General features: G+C 38.5%; 1 protein-coding gene across 3 annotated transcripts in view; it reads right to left on the bottom strand.

Moving 5' to 3' along the window:
* Positions 1-2,659: 2,659 nt before the first annotated feature.
* The window catches only part of NGR-A8 (neuropeptide receptor A8), a 67,427-nt gene continuing 44,882 nt past the window's right edge, over positions 2,660-25,204 (bottom strand). The window contains exons 3-8 of one of the 3 annotated variants that reach the window (XM_028175108.2): positions 20,126-20,284; positions 12,228-12,364; positions 11,769-11,871; positions 9,729-10,309; positions 9,465-9,521; positions 2,660-5,935 (exon numbers count right to left, since the gene is read on the bottom strand). In XM_028175108.2, the coding sequence (XP_028030909.2) occupies positions 9,497-9,521; positions 9,729-10,309; positions 11,769-11,871; positions 12,228-12,364; positions 20,126-20,284 (1,005 nt within the window). In that variant the 3' untranslated portion in view covers positions 2,660-5,935; positions 9,465-9,496. The remainder of the gene's footprint in view (positions 5,936-9,464; positions 9,522-9,728; positions 10,310-11,768; positions 11,872-12,227; positions 12,365-20,125; positions 20,285-25,204) is intronic. The other 2 variants (XM_089735284.1, XM_028175116.2) reach the window with 2 other exon arrangements.

Raw genomic sequence — 25,204 nt, 5'->3', positions numbered from 1 at the left:
CTTGTAATTCGTTACGTGTTCTACATAAAAACACAGTCCTAATTGAAAACGGTCAGATTATAAAGGTACGGGTGCCATTGAATTGGCTTCGAATTGCAAAGGACGTTTGTAAAGATTGTCCTCCAATAACATCGGAAGATCTTGTTAACAAGGGTTCTCCTGGATATTAGACGTAGTATTTAAGTGGATATTATCGTTTATTTTCCGGGTGGTACCAATGAAAAATCTTCGATGATTCCCCAAATATAAGCGGTTCGTTTATAAGTTTGCTGTTTCATTTAAAATGTATTACGGATATCATGAAAATATACATTAACTATTATACAATTATTATAAAAAGACTTTTGCTTTATAAAGCACAAGTCCGGCTTCGCGTGGAGTACTGCTCCCATCTCTGGCCCGGGGCTCTCAAATACCAGCTTCTTCCATTTGACTCCATACAGAAGAGGGAATTTCGGATTGTCGATAATCTCATTCTCACGGATCATTTGGAACCTCTGGGTCTACGGAGGGACTTCGGTTCCCTCTGTATTTTATACCGTTTGTTCCATGGGGAAGTGCTCTGAGAAATTGTTTGAGATTATCTCCTCATCTCCTTTTTATCATTGCACCTTTCACCATCGGAGCAGAGGTCATCCATATTATCTGGAACCGCTGCGTTCATGGACAGTGCGTTTCCAGAGGTATTTTTGCCACGTACCATCCGGCTATAGAATGAACTCCCCTCCACGGTGTTTCCCGAGCGCTGTATAAATTTCAATTTCGCGGGCTTCATCATTTTATAACTCTATTGTATTCTACTGTACTATATTTATCTATGAACTATTTGTTGTTGAATTCATAAATAAATAATAACTATCGGTCACCCGACCCCAAATTAGAATTCCCTATGATATAGGCGCCAGAGACTGACATACATATATACTTACATACATTTAAATATATACATCTATAGAGAATAAACACCCAGAAAAAGAGTAAACAAACCTGTTCATCACACGAATATTTGCCCGAGGTGGGAATCGAACCCACGACCCTCGGCGCAACAGTCAGGGGCGCTCAATAATGCACCACCGAGTCAGTTAGTCAGGAGCATGGTCAGGACCAGAGAAAAGTGATGCATGGAATGATGGTACTACAGTTACACACAGTACGTCTTAAGTCGTCGTGGCCTAACGGATAAGACGTCCGATGCATTCGTGTTGAGCGATGCACTGGTGTTCGAATTTCAGGCGGTTAGCAATTTTTATTATTACTCGACAAATGTTCACAATTGACTTCCACGGTGAAGGAATAACATCGTGTAATAAAAATCAAACCCGCAAAATTATAATTTGCGTAATTACTGGTGGTAGGACCTCCTGTGAGTCCGCGCGGGTGGGTACCACCACCCGGCCTATTTCTGCCGTGAAGCAGTAATGCGTTTCGGTTTGAAGGGTGGGGCAGCCGTTGTTACTAAACTTGAGACCTTAGAACTTGTATCTCAAGGTGGGTGGTGCATTTACGTTGTGAATGTCTATGGGCTCTAGTAAGCACTTAACACCAGGTGAGCTCATCCACTCATCTAAGCAATAAATAAAAAAACATAAGTTAACTTAGTCATGAATGGGCGGTCTACTCACAACCCACTCGGTATTAAGCTGAGTTCATCGAGAATGCCTCTATCATCCTCGAGAAACGAGATTGACGTCTTTTATTTGATGGCTTTCCCATTCAGAAAACCATAACTTTTGACTGCTCTGTAGCACAACATAACTTGACGATGGTACCAACCCATTCGAGCTTTTCCGTTCTACGACATCGGAGGCACAAAGAACCGGCATATATTGATGATTTTCTCTTTTGAAATTGAACATTTTAAGACGTTATTGGTCTTGAACTCGTGGACTACGACAAAGAGTTCGACGCGCGAACTAGCTTATAGACAGACAGAGTTTCTCGCTCTCGATCTTCTCAGAGGGTCGCGATTCCGAACCGGTAGTAGATTCAACAAAACACTGCTCTTGCTAGGGCTAATGTTAGTAATTGTCTCAAGTTAAGCCCGCGAGCTCACCTACCGGTCCGCATGTAGTTGGAATAGCCCCTCGGGCTACCAAATATTAAATAAAGCAGGGAAAAAAATGGTTCTGAAATAAAATGCTACTACAAGTAATTACGCAGGAATATAAATTTGCAAGCCTCATCGTATCACACGATGATATTCGTTTATTGTGTCTGTCATTTATAATTCTAGGTGTGCATTTATTTTGTTTTAGTTCACTCTATACTAGTCTATACGAATACAAATAATTTTCTGAACCATTTAAGTTACGATGACCTCTTTTAAAACGTACACAAAAGCTTTTAAACTATAAATATCTCTTCATTAAAGTCATTACTGACATTTAGATTATTTTACAGTATCTGTGTTAAGCGTAATTTCGAATAATTGCAGTATTGACATTCGCAGTCGCTGACTGTGTAACAAGCCTTCGCTACTGAGATACTTCTAATTACTATCTTTTCTATTATAATATAGACAGCCTAAGTTTATATAACCTTCTCGTCTATCTCTACACGATGCAGTATTCAAAGTAACAAAAGTAACACGAGAAAACATTTTTCTTCAGAAACCATTAAATTAATTCACATAAAGAAGGAATAAATAAATGAAATTACATCAAAAGCATAATTTTAATTTGTTTTGTACAACTGCAAATAAGATATAACAAGACAAATAATAAATTAATTACCATTAAAAAATTACACGGACATAATCTCGTCTTCTCGCATTAAAACTGTATTATTATTATTATTTTTATTGCCCTTGTAGGCAGACGAGCATACGGCCCACCTGATGGTGAGTGGTTACCGTTGCCCATGGACTTCAGCAATGCCAGGGGCAGAGCCAAGCCGCTGCCTACCGCTTAATACTCTCCACAAGCCTCGTTTGAAGAAGGACATGTCATAGCGCTCGGGAAACACCGTGGAGGGGAGCTCATTCCATAGCCAGATGGTACGTGGCAAAAATACCTCTGGAAACGCACTGTCGATGAACGCAGCGGTTCCAGATAATATGGATGAACTGTACTCCGATGGCGGGAGGTGCGATGATAAAAAGGAGATGAAGGGATCATCTCAAACAATTCCTCAGAGCACTCCCCATGGAACATACGGTACAAAATACAGAACCGAAGTCCCTCCGCAGACCCAGAGGTTCCAAAATATAATCTCAAAACTTACTAATTTTACAGGAGAGTGTTTTAAAGGTTTATATGTGATATTTTTAATATTAATCATCTTTGCAGCATTTAATTTTTATTTTTTACCAGTTACATTAACTGTCTTTTAAAGTAAGATAAAATTATGTATTAATTTTGTTAGTAGTAGTAAAAATATACATAAAATAATAATTAAAAAAAAACTAAACTACGCTCTTTTGACAGTATTTATGAGAAAAATACTGGTGATGCCAAATGATTCCGCATATTAACTCAATTTTGAATATTTTTGGAAATTGTACACTTTTAATGCGAAAAGACGATCTGTGTATAATATGGAACTTATAGCAAGGCTAATACTTGATGCAGGTTTTGATCGCAATACTTTAAATTATTTTAAACGCTATTTAAAAACGAACTCATAATGCAACTTACGATGCGCTCTTAAAGTTTCCTTACTAAAAGTACATGGACAGACGACAATTAATTGATGTAGACAAGAACATCAAGAACCGATATAACTACGACAAAATTTGGCAGAATGCTGCTATTCTATAACACTATGAACCTTATTTCATCACATCGCAATACGAGCCATGATATTGTGAAGTCTTCGGTAAAGCTGAATACAGCAAAATGTAAAACAAACTACAATACAATAAATTCAATAGCCTACATATTTTAAATATAGTACGTCGCGTCGTATACAAATTTGGCTTTATCTAAACTATATCCGTTAGAGACAAAAACATATGGAGAAAGATCGTGCGAGAGACAGTGATGCAGAATGGTAATCATGAATCATCGAATAATCTTGTTTACTGGTGGTAGGACCTCTAGTAAGTCCGCGCCGGTAGGTACCACCACCCTGCCTATTTCTGCCGTGAAACAGTAATGCGTTTCGGTTTGAAGCGTGGGGCAGCCGCTGTAACTATACTTGACACCTTAGAACTTATATCTCGAGGTGGGTGGCGCATTTACGCTGTAGATGTCTATGGGCTCCAGTAACCACTTAACACCAGTGGGCTCTGAGCTGGTCCACCCATCTAAGCAATAAAAAAAAACGACCTTCAGCATTGAGGAATACGACGCAAGGTGGAGAAGGAAACTATATCCTATTGACATGAAACTACTACTAATGATTACTGATGATACAGTACAATATGAAATTAAAGTCCTCACGGTACCGCATCCTTGCACCCTCATTGTTTGACATACCACCCATATTTACGGAAAAATGTTGACTGTGCTTGATTTTTATCATCCGTTATTACCTCATCATAAAAGCAGTTCAACAAGACAGGAACACATCGCTACATTTTTTTATATATATATAATCTATGTTATATGGTATGGTATCTATGTTATGGTACGGTATGGTATCTATGTTTAAGTGGACCTGCAGTAAAGTCAAGGAGCAAGCGCAAGACAGGGTCAAGTGAGGACAACTTTTGAGGGCCCTATGTACCAGCGGGGTACTGGTACATAGGGCTTCAACAGGACTTCAACAACTGCATCTGTAAAAGCCCTTATTTTGCTGCAAATCAGTCAACGGTACCAGCTAAAATGTGGCTCCATTATATGAGTTCTGTCAATACTATGTACAAATGACTCGCGAATTATTTGTGCTTATCATTTACTCCAGTAAATATTTAAAAAGAAAATACAGCTAATCTGTTCACCTAAGCTTTTTTATAATCTATTCTATTCGTTATTATCATTATTATTATAATATATACATATTTCATCGGATTAGTCTATGGAAGGGTCTATCAAAGGAGGTTATTTAATCAAAGCCTCCAAATGTCCTCCCATTTTTATTGCATACTTCACGGTGACCACATCACCTCATGCTGATTAGTTACCGAGGCGTATAGATATCAGCGATACCAAGGGGCTAGCTGAGCCACTACCTGACACTGAGAAAAAATTTCAAACGTTATTTGAAGAAGAACATAGCATGGTGCTCAAGAAACTCCGTGGAGAGTTTATTCCAAAGCCAGATTGTGCGTGGTAAAAAAACTATGTAGTGACGAACCGTGGTGTGAGCACAGTTTCCAAGTAGTAAGGATAAACTGTTCTCTGATGGGGAGCCAATGGTAAATCAGAGATTATGAGGTCCTCCGAAACAATTTTTCAGCGCACAAATCTTATCTTATTAAATCTCAATATTTTTAGCGGAATTACTTTACAAATGGAACTAAACCCTTCCTTCTATTTATCGATATCTAATGACTACATTTTTCGAAAATTTGTTTTGCTAAATCTTTTCTGCATACAAAATCTCAAATCTACAACATTACTATGACACGTATAATATTTTTTTTTGGTTTATTTAAAATGTCAAAAATCATACTTAGTGCATAAATTATTCAATACAGTTTTCACAGTAATTTTAACACTTATTCTATTTTACAAGATTTCTCATCAATTCTAAATTTTTCACGATCCACAAAGAATGCACAATGAAATCGAAATGATATTCAACAAGTTACACAAATTTCACAAATGCATTGCAATTGTTCTTTTTTTTTTGAAGAGCATTTTAAGAGCTTACGAATTATTCCCACGAACAGTTTTCCTTTTTATTGGTTCACGTTCAATTTAACTTTTATTCCGCACTATCGAGAGATCACTTCTGCGCACTGAACTGTGCACGCTGCTATAGGAAATGTTCACAAATCACAGGAGCATTTCGCTGTTTCATCCGCCCTCAAGGTATAGAAGTCTTCATGCTGTAACAAACAACATAATTTAACAACAATTCATTGCTAAACATATAGTCAATTCTACGAAGACACCAAACAAATATAAAACAATCGAGTCGTCAAATATTGTACTAGCTGTTGCCCGCGGTTTTGCTCACGAGGTCAAGAATATGTCAACATAGTTTCCCGTAGGAATGAATTTTCTTTCGGGTTAAAAGGTAGCCGTAGCCTCTCCCGGCCTAATACTATCACTTTTTGGAACGAAGTTCCTTACGGCAGGCTTGGAGGGGATAGGGATTTTGCTGCGCGACCGAACTGAAAAAAATGTGATAGTAAAACCGTAAGAAAAAATCCGTGGAAAAAAGTGCGTGGAAAAAAACCGTTAAATGAGACGTGCGCAGGCGCGACAGTCGTATACACAAGCGAGTAGTGTATAATACCTTTCTCTTTTTCCCTCTTTCTTTTCGTTCTCTCATCCCTTCTCTCTCTATTTTGGAATTATTTCTATTTCTATGTAATTTTATGTTGTCAAACAAAAATAAAGAGACATATTTTGTTATTTTAATTGATAATTTGAATTACGATTTTATTTTTATTTTACGTAATTTATTATTTCCTAAAATACTGAATTTCCTAAATACTTTCCTGTACTTAAATAAAAACTAATCAGCAAAATTTAAGAGAAAAATCAAGAAAACCAACATACAATTGAGCACGATTTTTTTTTGCAAATTGTGTCGATTCTACATTAGCCGAAGGAACTTCGTTCCTACCTGGTGTCCCACGACACCACATTTATATTTTTTTAAATATGTCAATCGGTAGCCTCGTTCGAAATTAAAAGAAGGCAAATAAACCTACAAATTTACAAACAAAAAACACTCACTCATTTAATAATATTGGTATAGATGACAATACTAAAAGTAACGATGGTTTCCGATTTAAAGCGTAACCTAGACGCTATTTCAAAGCACTTCAGATTTCAGCTGGCGGTAGCCCGATCACTCATTTTGACCGGCTATAACAAATTCATCTATGCTTTTTTAATGACGTGTGTAGGGTAGACAGACTGCCTATTTAAAAAAAAGGTATGAAAAAAAAAATGATAGTTTAATCGTAGTTTTCTTGATTATGATAAAATACGACCTGTATGTACGCTTCAACGGAAAACTGCTATAAAATGTACCGTTAATTTCAAGTAATGCGATACATGAAACGGGTGCGTTTAGTGTCCATGCGTGCTGCATGATTTTTCATTCAATCGTGTTGGTATCAGGTGACTCACTTTGCCCAGAAGAGTAATCAACATAAGTGCACTGTACAAAGCTTGTGCTTTCGATTAGCAATGCGCATACATTACTACCAAGCACTCTTAAGCATGTTTAGGTTTTTTAATTGTAGTAAGTGGGTAGAAAATTTTATACACGATTAGAAGACCCGGCAGACTTCGTAGTGCCTCAATCGATAAATAAAAGACCTAAGCTTTTGTATAAAATAAACTTAAAACAAACAAAAGGAATCACTTTAATTTCAAGCATTTTCATATTTATCTACCTTTTAAACCTTCTCTGGACACCCACAAATAATTCAAGACCAAAATTAGCCAAATCGGTCCAGCCGTTCTCGAGTTTTTTTTTTATTGCTTAGATGAATGGACGAGCTCACAGCCCACCTGATGTTAAGTGGTTACTGGAGCCCATAGACATCTACAACGTAAATGCGCCACCCACCTCGAGGTATAAGTTCTAAGGTCTCAGTATAGTTACAACGGCTACCCCACTCTTCGAACCGAAACGCATTACTGCTTCACGGCGGAAATAGGCGGGGTGGTGGTACCTACCCATGTGGACTCCCAAGAGGTCCAGTGAGTTTTAGCGAGACTAACGAACGGCAATTCATTTATATATATATAGATAGATGAATAGATAAATAGATGAATGTCGCCACCCACCTCACATAAAGTGGAAATTAAATAGCGGTTCTCCCATCTATAAACTGGAACGCATGACTGCGGCACGGCAGAAATAGGCAGAATCATAAGCCCCTAAATAAATAAATAGTAACATAAGAGTGAATACCTAACCGTGTGTACCCGTACGAACTCGCAATACATCATTAGTAATTACAAATATGAAACATTTCATTTTAACTTAATGTCGATTCTTTATAACGTAATTCATTTTCGTTACTTAGAAACATAGAAAAACTCAATTGTTTTTTTTAATTTTGAAAGTAAAGCCTGTTTTTATAAAAACGAACAAAACGATACGAAAAATTCCCAAGAAATTGTACATCGTTTCTTTTTCCTGATGAAACTTAGTTTCGGATCTCAACAAATAACAAATGATTACGTTTTGAAATACTGCTGTGAGCTGCTTTATTTACGGGATTACATAGGACGAGAGGGACCCTCTGATTATGGATGACAAGTCATTGCCGGATATGGAAATAAAAACAGTCGGACCATTACCTTGACCTTAATACCGATTGTTCTTAATTTTATTTATATACACATAGTTAAAGTATTTCATATTTTGTTCATGACTAATACTAAAACATTACTCTCTCAAATCCCATTAAATAAAACCTTAAATTAATTCGACTAAGCTACTAGGAGGTAAAGGCTAAAGACGGCTAGTAGCGGAAAAACAAAGTCGTAAGGTAATTTCTTCTCATACACAAACGAAACTGTCCAAGAACTAATAAAGACCATTCGGGTTCGCAGGAAGGCGTAGATAATATAAATCTTTACGACCAGGACCCCGCAATTAAGACGGATAACAAAGTCTGCACTGTTAGCCAAACCTTGCTTTAAATGTAAATTAACTCATGAATTTGCTAAATAACCACAAAATTACAAGTACACTTTATTCTTTGCTGACAAACTTTATTCTTTGCGGATCAAATGTTTTGAAAATAGAATAAAACTGACACTTTATTCTTTGCGGATTAAATGTTTTGAAAATAGAATAAAAAATACGTTCCGCTTTAAAAGTCCCTTTAAAAGTTTTACCTATTAACTAATATTCCACCTTCACTCACCAAACTTTCCAAATAAAAGTTACGTTTCTATGAAATCATCGTACAATATTCTTTGTCGTTCGACGGAGTGTCAGAGCAACGATGAAAGTTATTAAATGGCTTAGTGCGCACACAAAGACGAATAAATTGAGTAAAGATCCAACATGTGCAAGAAATGGGCGCGGATTTACAAAAGAATTTCACCCAGAGGCTGAAGCGATAAAACAAACTGAATATTTCTTTGGTTTACGTGACCGTCTTCACTTTATGTGTTATATAAAAAAACGAGACTCGTTCTGAAACCAAGTCTTTGGCGCGTTATACAAAATACTAAGAAACACTTTACACTTTGTGAGAATATGTTACTTAAGAAAAATGTATTATGTACAATATCAACGCTGAGCTTGAAAGCGAAATAATAAGAGTGCTTAATGAAATCTGCATTACATTACTTTAAATGAAAATATATAAGTATTATTACAAATAAATGTATATGGAATGAAATAATGTTAGAAATGAAAGCAATGTTACTCACATATCCTTATTTATATTAAGGCCGGACTGTAGTTACCTTTTAATCTTTTCCGTACACCTGCAGGAGGAAAACAATGTCATGTCTACATTCCAAAAGACTGCACAACCGATAATGAATGTTATCAAGATTAATATTTAAGACAAATAATAAATTTAAAATAAATTACATATACAATTATTTCAAATTAGCGGACATTTAAAGCTTCACAATACAGTCAGTGAAACAAATCCACAAAACATGCTCTTTAAAAGAAAAGACACTTACGTGTTTTGATTGTGGGACTCGGAGTGGGAGGCGGTCGGCGGCAAGAAACGTGCCAACGGCGGTTGCAGCAACATCTGCCTGAAGGTCTGCCGGAATTGCCGCGACATCGTGCAGTATAATATAAAATTTATCGCTCCATTCAGTAGCGCCAGAAAATCCATTAACTCTCCAAATAAATCGTAGCAACGTTTGAAGAAACACCAACCTAATAGGCCACTCATAAGTCCCAGTATGCCTTGAGGTAGTTCTGTGACCAGGAACAATAGAAGAACAGCTAACAGCATTTTAGTTGTCCTATCAGTTCTTTTATCAGCTTTGTTCTGTCTCTTCACCATTTTCTCTGCGGCCGGACAGGCACTATAGTTCCTTAAGTTTTTTTGATGTTGATTTGCTTTATATAAAGCCTTGATAAGCCATATACTTATGACAGTGAGTATTGAACAGGGCAGCAATTTGATGACGACGCCATGCACCCAAAAGTTGGCTTGATAAAGAGTACCCTGATAGTCCGAATCGACATGGTATGCGATGTCAGGATTTCCGTCAGCATTCGTGACGTTCTTCGTATGAATGTCAAAGACCTGCGAAAATAAACAATGAAATTGGATTCCATTCTATGATAATTCACATTGTATGGAAAATAGTGCATTCATTTTGCAAATTTAACTTTCGATACGTACACCGAATATACCTAGTCAGGTCATAAATTCTGTCACATGTTTAATGTAAAATAATTGAAACAAGTTTATTCATTATGTAACCATTCATATACCAAAATGAACTTAACAAAGCATAGATTCTTATGACACTAAAGCTTATTCAAAATGACCTCCGTGATTTTGAATACAGGCCTTCAATCTGCGCGGCCAGTCGTCTATCGCAGCACGAACGAGGTCCATGTCAATATCAGCGGCTGCCTTAATCAAGGATGTCTTGAGTGACTCCAAATTGGGATGAGGCTTTGAGCACGCCTTTTCCTCCAAGTATTGCCATATCTTGTAATCTAACGGATTCAAATCTGCACTGGAGGAGGGCCAGTCTTCGTGCCGGATGAAGTCGATTTTACGCGCCGCCAGCCAGTCTTGTGTGCTCTTCGCTCTATGAGCTGGCGCAGAATCTTGTTGGAATACCCAGTGCCTGTTATTGAACATGGTATGAGAAACAGGTTCCACAAGGTTCGTCAAGACTGTATTTTGATACACAACTGCATTCGTTTTTACACCTTTCTCACAAAAATGTATCTCTGTTAAGCCCCAATAAGAAACTCCCAACCATACCATGAGCGAGGATGGAAAATGACCTCGTTGGACACGCGGAATACGGTTGCTTGCTTCTTCACTACTGTGTGCGTACACCTTATCATTTTGTTTGTTGTAGCTCTCTTCTACGGTAAAAATTTTTTCATCCGAAAAAAGAATTTCCCGATATTTTTTTCCCGCGTACCGCTTCAACAAAGCGCGGCATCTCTTCAGTCTCAGGTCCATTAGACGAGCATTCAAACGATGTCCTGTTTTTCTTCGATATGCCCGAAGCCCTAAGTCTTCATTTAACACCCTTTTCACCGTGGTTCTGCTTAACCCCATCTGAAGGGCCAACAGTTTCTGCTTACGTTTCGGATTTCTTTGAATTCGCGCCTTCACAGCTTTTATCACTGCTGGAGTCCTAACAGACCGAGGGCGACCACTTCTTGACCTGTCATCTACACTAGAGTCTTCATTGTATCGTTTGATGGTACGATAAACGAATCTTTTGGTAATATTCAAATTTTTCAGTATGTTAAAAATTTGAATTGGCGCGTAACCGCAACGATGCGACGCAATAACTGCAACACGGTCTTCTTTAAGCGTCCACTCCATATTTAAAAATGAGTAAAATTCTAAAAGTATACATTTTTATTTTCATGAACAATTCGTAATTCGAATTCAATAAACTTTTTTGTGGCCAGCATTCTAAAAGAAAAGTTTTTACTGTGTGTCAGTACTTATGACCTGACTAGTTATATTCAGATGTGCGTTCCCTTTTAATAAAAGGTGAACTCACCATAAACGTTGGCGTGCACAGTATCGGGGGCAATATGAAGCTCGTGAGTATTGCGATGCTACACCGCCGCTCCGTGCACAGTATGTGACTTCGATCCGAATACCTGCAAAACAAAAAAAAAACGTTATCCGACTTTTTCACATTCATTCTTTCAATATCAAAGCTGGCTAAGTTTACGCTGAAAATGGGACATTACCGAGATTTTTTATCCCCTGTAGGTCCCCCTGTAGGTCCCCATGTAAGTCCCCCTGTAGGTCCCCCTGAAGGCCCCCCTGTAGGTAACCCCTAGGTATAACCAAACTCTTTTGATGTATCGCGACACTCAAAATAGTTTATTACAAAAAATCTTGTCCATAAACAGGACCCGAGTCATACTTTAGTATGAAATATGTCCCTTATCGTCCAAATTACACATTGTAGGTTTATATTTATCGCAATCCTGACAAACACAGTACTTACTTTATCGCGATGTATCTCCAAATAGCCAATGAAAGTGTCAGACATATTGATGCAGTGTGCAATATTTGGGCGAAGTGCATGTGGAATAACAAATACATCGCCCACGAATAAGGGAAATCCAATTTCTCTGGCAGGACCTGGAGAATAACGATATAGTTAAATGTGATTCGGGGTGTCGAAAAACGCACATTTCTAAAATGAGATTGCCAATATAAACCTAATCACTGAACACGACACCATTCGATCTCCTTTCTTTTATATGCATGGCCCTGATCGCATTTCGTCGTTGGAAACATTCTATTTGAATTGTAATTGGAATTAAAAATAACAGTGTATATATATTTATACTGGTGATAGGACCTCTTGTGAGTCCGCACGGGTAGGTACCACCACCCCGCCTATTTTTGCCGTGAAGCACTAATGCGTTTCGACATGAAGGGTAGGGTAGCCGTTGTAACTATACCGAGACCTTAGAACTTTTATCTCAAGGTGGGTGGCGCATTTACGTTGTAGATGTCTATGGGCTCCAGTAACCATTTAACACCAGGTGGGCTGTGAGCTCATCGACCCAACTACGCAATAAATAAAAAAAATAACGAAGCACATTTATTACAATTAAACTTAAAGCTACAATTTAAATGATATTAAGTCTAATGATAGGGAAGGGACTTCGGTTCGCTCTGTATTTAGTAACGGGAGATTACTCCAATGAAATGTTGAAACGATCCTGTCATTTTAACCATCGTACTGTCAGCCACCGGCCGAATTAATTCATACTATCTAGTACCCAAATGTTCAATAACAGCGCGTCTCCATAGATATTTTTACCACTAGAGGTTTTAAATTAACTCTCTCCCACAGTGTCTCCTGAGCACCGTGACATGTATTTTTACCAATGAGGTATGAGGACAGTGATTAGCAATGGCTTGTCTGTATAGCTAACGTTGTTGACGTCCATGGTGACCACTCATAGTAAGGTATGCTTGTATGTCTACTGTATCAATAAAAAAAGTGAAAACTGCAAATCGAACTTTAAGTTCCAAATCCATAGAATTGTTTTTTTTTCAACTCCAACTTAAGACTAAATTTTTCTGTTTCAGTGTTCGTAACTTTAGAAGCTTCCTAATTCTTTTAATAATATATTTAAGATAGAAAAAAAAACGGGTGCGTGGCAGTGGTAGCTGGTAGGTAGGTAGTGGTAGTATATGTGTTTATAGTGTATACTATAGATATTTGATGATAATTGATATAACATACTATAAATACACAAAACAAACAAAAGTAAACCAATGCTATACATATTTATAAACGAAACGACGCGACGCAGCAAAAGTAAATTCTTGCATACCAATTAACACAGTTACTCATCGATTTCATTAAGTAGTTTCATATTTGAATGAAATAACTTTATCTAGTCCATTATCATGTACGCTATATAGCCTGAACTAGTATCTAGGGATCAATAATTTTTAGATAACGATGTTATTAGGCAAAACGTGAAAATTTTTCATTGATCTGGCTTTCAGCCGCCACTATAACAGTCCCGTTGAAACATCCATATTTGGAATACAACAACAAATCTTAAAGTCGGATTTATGACAACCGTTAGAATGTGATCTTCTAACACAATATGTTATGATTTTGATCTACTATTCTTCACACGGAAAAGAGGCACCTTGTCACGGCTATTATGGTGGTGAATCGAAGGTGATGCATCATGCTCGTCACCAGTCCAATAACATCAATTGCTCGAGATAGATATCACCCAAAGATCGCCACAAAATGAAAATAGTAAAGTTGTGTCCGGCTGCGGACATCACTAATAAATATGTGTTTTATTTTTTGACTATGCATGACTTGACTGTACGTACTTAGGCTAGTATGAGTCGTACGTGATATATTGTGCAATGACAGACCTATTTCTTCTAGTCTAGTCTAATCATTGTATGAACGCATTTATACTTGAAAATTTTCCGTATCATTCCAATAATTATATTATACTAGCGACCCGCCCTCGCTTCGCTTCGGAAACATTAAAACACACATGAAACCAAAAAAAATAAAATAAAAAAAAATTAAAAAAGTAGCCTATGTTCATCAGGGACAATGTCGGCTTCTAATGGAAAAAGAATTTTTCAAATCGGTCCAGTAGTTTCGGAGCCTATTCGAAACAAACAAACAAACAAATCTTTCCTCTTTATAATATTAGTATAGATTTATTTGAAAAAGAGCAAATCTTATGTTTCTTGCCAATTCTTCTCAATTGTGAAAGGAACATGTGGTAGAGTCATGAGAGAGAGCGAAAGAGAGAGTATGCTTTATTGTACACAAAATAAATAAAAATGCAAAATATTAAATACAAAAAAGTACAATACGCGGTCTTATCGCTAAAAGCGATCACTTCCGGACAACCATTAGGTGGACAAAAATCACTTTAGGAAACAAATTACACGGAAATAGCATTTTAAAAAAAAAAGTGTGACAATTACATTTTTATTTATTTTTATACTATACCTATATTGAATGACATGTAATTAATATGAGAAATAATTTTATAAGCTTCACAATTTTCCTGCTACGTCTCTTTATAATTACTAGGGGTCCCGCAGTAGTCGAAATTCGACTATAATTAATTGGAATTGTAAGTTTGTACACTATTATGATTGTATTTTATACTTCTTTAATCACAAATTTCGCCAAGACTACACTATAGAAATATATTAATAAAGACAAACAATATTTAATCTATTCTCAATTTGACAACAGACGTCAAGAACAAAAGTTTGACAGTAAATAGTATGCATGCGTGTGTGCGTCAAATACATGGTATGTAGTGTGTGTAACGTTTTTTTTATTGATTTAATGTATATTTTATGCATTATTTAAAAAAAATTAGCATTGTGCACTTCTTCTCTATATTCTCTATAAGTGTGGAAAATTTCATACTCCTCCGTCCGCGCAATTTTCGTAAAAAGGGATACAAAGTTCTTGCTTCACGTATTAATATATAGATACTTCATCAACTCATACTTGTCTGACATTAAAATAACATGTAGATTGAATATTGTCACAAGTTATCATACCACCCTAATCATAAATAGCAGATATTTGATATTTATCATCATTCAAATTCATGAGTAAAATTATACAGAATTCGATCAACAATCAAGACTTTACACAGCACTCAATTCACGAAACCCTTTGTTAAAATTACTCTTGTTATGTATACCGAGATATGAACTGAAGATTTTACTGGCAATAACCGTTTCATGGTATAATAACACTGATATTAGACTCGATTTTAAGCCTTCGTCAAACAGAACGCGTAATTAGCGCGCGTCAGAGCGCTAAACTGACGCTGCGCTGTGACGCCGAGCGTGTTGTACAACTATGGTAACATACCGTCAAACAGAGCCCCAGCGCTATAAGTACGCAGCGCCCTGTCGTGGCGTTAGGACGCTTTGACGTCAGGCGTTGTAATTTTTTACACATTTTATTTTAGCGTCCAAGTGAATGTGTATTAAAATACTAGATAATGCCCGAAAAAATGATATAAATAGTTAGAAAATACCCATGCTTATACAATGCCACATCTGAATCACTCGATTTCTTAATACTTTTAAATTTTCACACTGCTATCGAAAGGTACTATGATTTGGCGAATGCGTTGCGTCAAAGAGCGCTAGACTCATCTAGTCAATTTGAAGAGCGCGACGTTAAGTACGCGGCGCTAAGTACGCATTCTGTTTGACGAAGGCTTTAATTCAAATATTTTGAGCTTAATGTCCTATGATGTGCACAACTAGAATCTCATTTCAGTTATATTGTGTGTTAATAAATGAACTAGTAAATAAATTTTAAAAATATTTTTGGTATATGCCACCAAATCATCAAGAATATCTTTACATTTTATTTTATTGCACTCGATACTTAAGCATTTTGACGGCCAATCCGGTGCTAAGCGCATATGTAAAGCCCATATGTGTATTCAACGATGTGAATGGCGCTACTTGCATAGAACCATGAGATGGATGCCTCAATTTTATAAGATATTTCGGCGGTATCACTCTTCATAAAGTGAGCCGAAACTGCTTCAAGGCAGACATAAGCAGGATAGTTGATCCTACTCGTACAAGCTCACAGCACACCGTACCTTTAGTAATCACAATATTGGACAATCTATCTATCTATATATACTTATATAAAAATAAATTGCTGTTCGTTAGTCTCGCTAAAACTCGTGAACGGCTGGACCGATTTGGCTAATTTTGGTCTTGAATTATTTGTAGAAGTCCAGAGAAGGTTTAAAAGGTAGATAAATATGAAAATGTTCGGAATTAAATAAAAATAACAGTTTTGTTTTTCCTTTGATGTGTCCCCCGTCGGACGGATTCCTTTTGTTCGTTTTAAATTTATTTTATACAAAAGTTTAGGTCTTTTATTTACCGATTGAGGTACTACGAAGTCTGCCGGGTCTGCTAGTAAAAAATAAAAAATAAAGTTTGATTTTCTATTACAAAATCTTGTTAATAATTCATGAACACATGTCAAGTACCTATCTCTTTAAATAAATTGGTACTTGATTCGTGAATTCGGAGCATCATTATAGTCTCTTTACACGCCACGCGTTTTATCATTCGGGCCACGACTTCATTTATTACTAAAGTTTTATACAACATCTATTTTTTCGGTTTGCCGAAGAGTTTTTTCATGCTCATTTACAGAACAACGTAAACTCTTTGAATGCTTTTAAAATTCAGATAAGCTTCGATTATACCTATAGTTATATATTTCGAGTCGGTTGACTAATTGTTTAAAATATCTGTTAATCTTAAACCACGTAGAAGTTCACGGACAAGCGCTAGTTTCAAGATTTGCAACTCTTATTTATACCAAGCAAAGCTCGTAAGCAGGTCTTGTAAAATGGTCATAGTAGCTCATCAATACCGCAACTTGCCTTGAGACGTGAGGCCATAGTCTCAATTGTTTTGTAATATACCTGCCCTAGATAAATTGGAGCTAATAACTGCTGCGCAACATAAAACTTTATGATTGACAATTGATTCATAAGGTGGTAGCTTTTGGTAGGTTCGGTGCTATAATATAAACTAAAAGAAACCTATACCCAGCAGTGGACGACTGTATGCTCATGATAATGATAATCATAGCTTAAAGTAAATGTACTAAGAAAGCACATTATTTTTTATGTAATAGGATACTTGCAGTCAAAAATTAAATTATTAAAAGATAATAAAAACATTTTGAGATAAAAATCGGGTCGATATTAATTTTCTTTTGCCCCGGACGTGGATAGCGATATTCATAACATCTCTTGTTTGAAAAATAAAAATCAAAACGTGTTTTTTATCTTGGAATAAAAGTAGCGTATATCTGTCCGGTACATGACGATATTATTTACAAATATTTGTAATTTTCTTTGTTTACTTTTTGTATTAGAAATAAAATAATCACAACTGGTTTTTTCACAACCAAAAAAACAAGACTACGTAGCTTTACCAAATCCCCTCCTAGAAACAAACAGATGCAGCTTTCTTCCATCAATCTTGGTAATCCACGTGTCGAACAATGACATTATTACCACTTTTTTCTCGAACCCTTACCATATTTAGGAACTTGAATGGGGAAAGTTTCCGCTTTGTATGCTTTTCAAGTGTCAATTTGCAACTAATTTTTCTTCCCTTTCCTTTCCTTTGAAGATATTCTTTTGTTTGGGAATTAATGAGCTCTACCTTTTTATCAGCTTTTTATCATCACATACGCGATTGTAAAGAGAAATACGAGTCTTCAAATTTTATCTATACTTAATAATATTATAAAGCTGAAGAGTTTGTTTGTTTGAACGCGCTAATCTCAGGAACTGCTGGTCCGATTTGAAAAATTCGTTCAGTGTTAGATAGCCCATTTATTGAGAAAGGCTATAGGTTATATAACATCACGCTAAGATTAATACAAGCGGAGCACCAAAAAATAATGTTTAAAAATCGGGTATTTTTTCCCTTTTGAGAGCTTCCGCTGCGTGCGCTGCAGAAACGGTTAAAGTTTCGCTAAAATAATGTATGAAAGAATTGTTTCCCGTTAAAAGAGCTTTAAAAAAGTCTGCGGCAGTATATATCTATCAAATCAAATCAGATCAAATCAAAATCAAATCAAAAAAGGTCTAGTCTAGTATTTAAGCTCGCATACTGGACACTTCCGAGACTTTTATTGTTTATAAAAATAAAAACGATATCAGTCACTATCAACTAAGTCCCTTCCAAGGCTCGTCATAATTACCGGTCTACACTAAAGGCAGCCAGCGGATTCCTTGAAATAATTTCAACTTTCTTCCTATGTCCGTTCACCATTTGAAAGCTTTATGGTCGCAGAAGCTATGTGTTGTACTGACCTTCCCACTGCCACTTCAACTTCAAGCCCGCCCTGCCTATTTCTGCCGTGAACCAGTAATGCGTTTCGGTTTGAAGGGTGGGGCAGCCGTTGTAACTATGCTTGAGACCTTAGAACTTATATCTCAAGGTGGGTGACGCATTTACGTTGTAGATGTCTATGGGCTCCAGTAACCACTTAGGTGGCTGGCCCACCAGGTGGGCTGTGAGCTCGTCCACCCATCTAAGCAATAAAAAAAATTAAAAAAATTTAAAAAATGAATATGGACAGAACGAAAATTATGTCGAATGTCCAAGTAGTATTCTTTCATGTAAAGATCAAAGACTATGCCCTCGAAACTGTTCGCGTTTACCTTTGGTAAATGTCCAGTTAGGTAGAACCAACTTCGAGAAAGAGGTCAATCGTAGAACTAACTTGGGCAGCAGCGTTTGTGGACCTGCCCCGATCGTGTAAATGAAGCTCAACAAAGACTAATTCAAAGATGAAACTTGTGAAGCGATCCCGTTCTTGTTCATATTGAAATAAATTTAGCTTAGTGCTGTTTGTTTGCAACATTATCATTTATCATTTCCATACTGTTGATTTATAATGTGTATGTAAGTATATTAGTATGTATTTTAAGTAAGTATGTATATAGGTATATAAATCAGTTAGCTATATATTTCATATTATATGTAAACAGTATATATCTGTTTATTGTTTATATATATTTTCTATAATAATGTATTGTCTATAGTACACCGCAACATACCTGCAATATTTTTATATTTTCCAGAATTTCTGTAAATTAAACGGTTGTCTGGAAGAGATCGATTTTAGCGATAAGACCGCCTATTGCACAAATGTATCTGCTTTTTAACTGTTTTTTGAATGTAAATTATGTTTTGGTGTGCAATAAAGTGTATTCTCTCTCCTCTCTCTCTCTCTCTCTAAAAAATTTAGACTAGAAATAGGTGCTCAACTTATAAAATCGATAGTACTGGTGGTAAGATAATATTATGTACACGTTCTAAGTTAAACCATAAACTGCAAAACACAAAACCTTCCTTACAATTTCTTCAATAATTTTTACATAATGCATGATGACCAAAAAATTTACGATTACAAGGAACCACATAGACAAACAATCAATCAGTTCATATATGTATGTTGGAGTCAGGTACTCTTTAAAACACCAAATGCTTTACAGACACTATTTTTTCCCTAACATTTTATGTTAGCATACCACACTTGAAAACATTGGTTTTTTTTATTGCTTAGTTGAATGGACAAGCTCGCAGCCCACCTGGTGTTAAGTAGTTACTGGAGCCCATAGACATCTACAACGTAAATGCGCCACCCACCTTGAGATATATATTCTAAGGTCTCAGTATGCAATACTGCTTCACGGCAGAAATAGGCGGGGTGGTGGTACCTATCCGTGCGGACTCACAAGAGGTCCTACCACCAGTAATCTATCACCAGTAAATCTATGTACCAAAACAAATACTTACCAAATGTCGGTATATTACAAATGGCATGTACTCGATCATGACGAATACGTCTGCAACGGCTAGCCACTTCAGCAACCTGTTTATCGGAGCAGCTGCCATATCTCGTCGCGTCAGCACCGCAATGTTCATTGAATTCGCCAGGACACCAATCGTGCAGACCTGGTGAAATAAAAGTCGCTTTTGTGAAATTACTTGTGACTAGTTACTTGTGTGAAATTTGTTTACTGGTGGTAGGATCTCTTGTGAGTCCGCGCGGGTAGGTACCACCACCCTGCCTATTTCTGTCGTGAAGCAGTAATGCGTTTCGGTTTGAAGGGCGGGGCAGCCGTTGTAACTGTACTGAGACCTTAGAACTTATACCTCAAGGTGGGTGGCGCATTTACGTCGTAAATGTCTATGGGCTCCAGTAACCACTTAACACCAAGTGGGCTGTGAGCTCGTCCACGCAAGTAATAAAAAAAAAAACCGGTAAGTGAATGTAATTCCTGGTAAAAAGAAAAGCGTCAACTTTGTAATTAGTAGGCGTTTATTTATTTACGGTGGCATCATGTTTGCCAGTCGATGTTTTTAATTAATCTATCTCATGAATACCAACCGGTACGTTAATTAAAACAGCAAAATATTTCATTAAAATTGATCATGGATGTTGCATTACACACGATTCAATTAACTGCTTTTGTAATTGATACGGCTTCGCATTCTTTTTAAATAATTTGTTTAATGATTTTTATTCTTAAATATTTTAATTGGGTGTGGCCAGTATATTTAATAAGAATATTTTTAGTAAGGATATTTAAAAGCCTGAAATACTTATAATAGATCAATGAGGATTACAGTGACTGGTTTGACAAGTTATTGCAGTTGATGCTTAAAACATGTTTGAACTATCTTTTAATGAATCACTCAAATAATTCAAATTAAACGCCTATTTACTTTTGTTAATTGATGGGTATTTTGCTGTATTGATGATTAAAACGAAACTAATCAAAAGCCCCGAGTGAAATGTGAAATGTCAATATTGTAGTTGTAATAGAAAACTTGCTGGATGTTACGTAACTAATAATTTGTATACACAAAGCAGCGACTATTGTGGAAAATCGGAGTAGCCCTGAATTGGGAATCATGTATCTTTCAGTATTCACATCAACAACAGACGAATGTAACAGGCGTAACGAGAACAATGCTCGAAGCTTTTAGAGCTAGGCATAAAATACAGGAGCTTTTACATATATATTTTGAGATACAATAAAAAAGCAACCACAGTAGTGTAATGTACGACAGCATGTTTTGTAGTTTATTTTAGTAGTTTATTTATTATTTCCTACTAGCGACCCGCCCTCGCTTCGCTTCGGAAACTGTAATTTATTATTGATTTCTTCACTATTTAATGTATGTTATTATACATGTAAACCTTCCTCTTTAAACACTCTATCTAAAAAAAAAACCGCGTCAAAATCCGTTGCGTAGTTTTAAAGATTTAAGCATACATAGGGATATAGGGACAGAGAAAGCAACTTTGTTTTATACTATGTAGTGATGTTTGTTAGTAATAGTCAATGAATACTATTTTTATACCTAAGGCCCGTAATGTCAATCGTAGTTTAAACTTAAATTGAAAATTGAAACGGCCACTGAAGATCAACTCGTAATTTTAATCATAGTTAAACTCTCCTTCGGAGCTTAAGCTATCTTAAACTTTAAGCGGTCACGAGGGAGCATTTAAACCATGAGGTGGGGCTTAAGCTGTTCTTTTCAAAATGGCCGCTCGAAATCAACAGCTTTGTGTCAAGTTCAGTGAATAGAGATTTATAAACTAACTAGCTGACCCAGCAGACTTCGTAGTGCCTCAATCGATAAATAAAATACCTAAACTTTTGTATAAAATAAACTTAAAACAAACAAAAGGAATCCGTCCGACGGGGGACACATCAATGGAAAAACAAAATTGTTATTTTTATTTATTTCCGAGCATTTTCATATTTATCTACCTTTTAAACCTTCTCTGGACTTCCACAAATAATTCAAGACCAAAATTAGCCAAATCGGTCCAGCCGTTCTCGAGTTTTAGCGAGACTAACGAACAGCAATTCATTTTTATATATAGTTAGATAGATAGAGATGTCCAAAACAGCATTGGGCAAGGCTCAAGTAAATAAAAACAAACTGTTGAATTCTTTAGCTAGTTTGGACCAAATTTGCTCCTTCACCAGATTGCTAACAACATTGGTGTTTTTTTTAAGTTTGCTAACAATTTTAATTCCGATTTAGGAAAATTTAGAACGCGTTTCCCTTCAACGTACAGTTAAACTATATTTTTTTTCCAAAAAAACAATTCATCTGTCAAATACAGTAAAAGTACTTTCGTAATTTCAGTCTGAAACCTTTTTAAGATTGAAAAAAACGGATGGAACACAAAATGTTACCACACATTAAAGCATCATCTCAGTTTAACTAAACTGAGTTTGTTTTTGTATTGATATTAAGAAAGAAGTTTTGATGTTCGTTTCTGCTATTCTACGACAGATGGCGTTATTTTCGACGTAACAATAGGCTTCCTAGCATTGCATTCTACTTTAATCGAAGATGTCTCAATATCTAGACACGCAAATATTGGCATAGCATCGTTGGATATAAAATCAATAATAAACATTATTTTTGTTATTATGTCTTTCCTTGCAAATTAATTTCCATTTTATGAGTAATAAAAAAGTAAGTTACGTAATAACATGTTCAGATATGATCATATATTGACATTATGGATTATTGTTTCTCTTGTATGCCTTTTATATGTAGCATTGATATTGAGAAGCGTAACATTATATTCATGATAGACAGAATTAAGTTACGGTCCCCACACAACGTGGTCTCGCCTTGTCGCGGCGGTGGGGCTTAAGTGTGCACCCCGATACCGTGGAGCAGCGTTGTCTGCAAAGGGGTGCCGCGAACTAAGAAGACTGCACACGGTGTTCCCTTTTCCCACCTTTGCTGGACAAAGGGTGCGTGAAGCGGGAGAGGGCTCCCTTCTGGAGACCTCTTGGACGCTAGGCCATGTCCCCGGCAGCTCTTTGGCTGCTAAAGGGGAAGGCCCTCCAGAGGAGGGTACCGGTACGCCGGCGTGGCCACGTCGTGGTCAGACGTGTGGGTCTGTCAGTAATGGTAGACCCCACGTGGATGAGAAGTGAACCGGAGGGCACTCCCTTCCGGTCGCTGGTTGCCATGTCCCCGGCTGCCTCTTGGCGGCTACAGGGGAAGGCCCTCCAGAGGGGGGTACCGGTTTACCGGCGTGGCTTCGTAGAAGCATACCGTAATCCCTACCGAGTAGGGGACGGGGGCCGCTGCCTAGCAGGGGCCACGAGGATGTGTACCTCTATAAAAAATGCCCTAATCTTAAGCCTGTGACGTGCCCGGTGATGAGATGAGTGGCTGGAGGGAGTCCAGTCGTAAGGGCCGTCCCAGGGGACCGACCCCTGGTTAAATAACAAAGGACCAAAAAATGATGGCACACTTTAAAACAAAATTACCCCAGGAGGGTACCACCCTAGGTGGAGAATCCCTCCGTGCTTCCACCTCGGTGGAAGCATGCTGCCCCGCGTATTCTGGGGGGGGCAAAGCATGCCACGGTGAAGGGGGCTGTGCGACGGGCAGCGGAAAACCCGTCGAACCGAGGTGTGACAGCGCTGGCTCGACGCGCTCTGCGCTCGTCAGCGAAGGCGAGGCGGCTGGTCCGAAAGGGACAACCGCCAAGAAGATTAGGCGGAAGAGGAAGTCTTGGCGAGCTTCCTCTCGTGAGGGGGTAGGGGAGCCAGCGTCATCCTCTGGCGCAGATGCCCCGCCGGAAAAGGTGTTGGTAATCTCCGATGCAGCCTCTGCTGCGGAGGAGATGCCGCCCCCTAGAGGGAAACCCGCCCGGAAAAGGGGCGCGCCGTCACCGGCGCCATCATCAGTGTCAATGTCTGTCGCCTCGTTGGATGGGCAGACGACAGAGGAGGAAGAGAGCGGCCTTCAGGATCCTGCCATGGTCATAGACAGGGCCATGAAGACCGTGAAATCATACGCGGCCAATGGCACCAAGACCAAAGCCGCTGGCCGTAAACTGCGAGAAGTGGTCTCGCAGGTCTCGAAAATTCTGCCATCAGTTGCTTCTGCCAATGACCAGGTGGTACAGCTGATGGCGGAGAATTCGAGACTTCAAGCACAGCTCCAAGCTCGGCAACGGCCCGATGATGGAGCAGCGACGTCCTGGGTCGCTGGAGCCCCTCGGAGCTCCCGTCTCCCGGCGCTGACTGGTGATCAGTGGCCTGTGCTGCCACCACCGCGTGCGGCACAGGAGCGTCCGCGTCTCCCGTCGCCGCGCTCTAGAGAGACGACCGCCGCCGAGCGGCAGCAAGCACTCGCGGGGCCACGGATGCTGGCTCCGCCAGAACCGAAGGCCTTCAGCCTGGACGAGGTCATCAACCGCACCGTCCAGGCTGTAGTAGAAAAGCTGGGCGACAGGCTAGCGGCTCTCGAGGCGAGAGTGACTGCTTCGGCCGACGTTAGACAACCGGCGGTGTCGGGTGCTTTGGCCACCCGTTCCGCTCCCGTACGGGCTTCGGCCACCAGGTCGGGCCCGGGACGAACCAAACAAGGGGGCGGCGCTAACGCGAAGCCTCCATCACAAGCACCCCAGTCCCGTCCGCTGCCTCCGCCCCCGTCAAACATGGACGAGGGGTGGAACGTGGTGGCCCGGCGGGGTGCCAAAAAGGCCTCAATGGGAGCTCCCCAAATGGGTAGAGCGCTAGTGGCCATGGCGGCTCAGGCTGCACCCCAACAGGGTCGAGCACCTGTAGCCGTCAAGAAAAATAATAAAACTAAAAAAGGGAAGAAGTCGTCGCGGGCGCCACGATCAGCGGCAGTGGTTATAACTTTACTGCCTGCCGCTGAGGCCAAGGGCATGACATATAATGATGTGATGGCCCGGGCGCGTGAAGCAATCAACCTGGACGAGATTGGGGCGGAGGAAGGCCTCCGCAGCAGGCAGACGGCCAATGGGGCCAAGCTGTTAGAATGTCCCGGTGCCGATAGTCCCGGCATCGCGGA

This window comes from Bombyx mandarina, chromosome 19 (assembly GCF_030267445.1).
Source record: "Bombyx mandarina strain Sakado chromosome 19, ASM3026744v2".
Lineage (NCBI taxonomy): Eukaryota > Metazoa > Arthropoda > Insecta > Lepidoptera > Bombycidae > Bombyx > Bombyx mandarina.
This window is presented reverse-complemented; position numbering and strand designations above follow the sequence as displayed.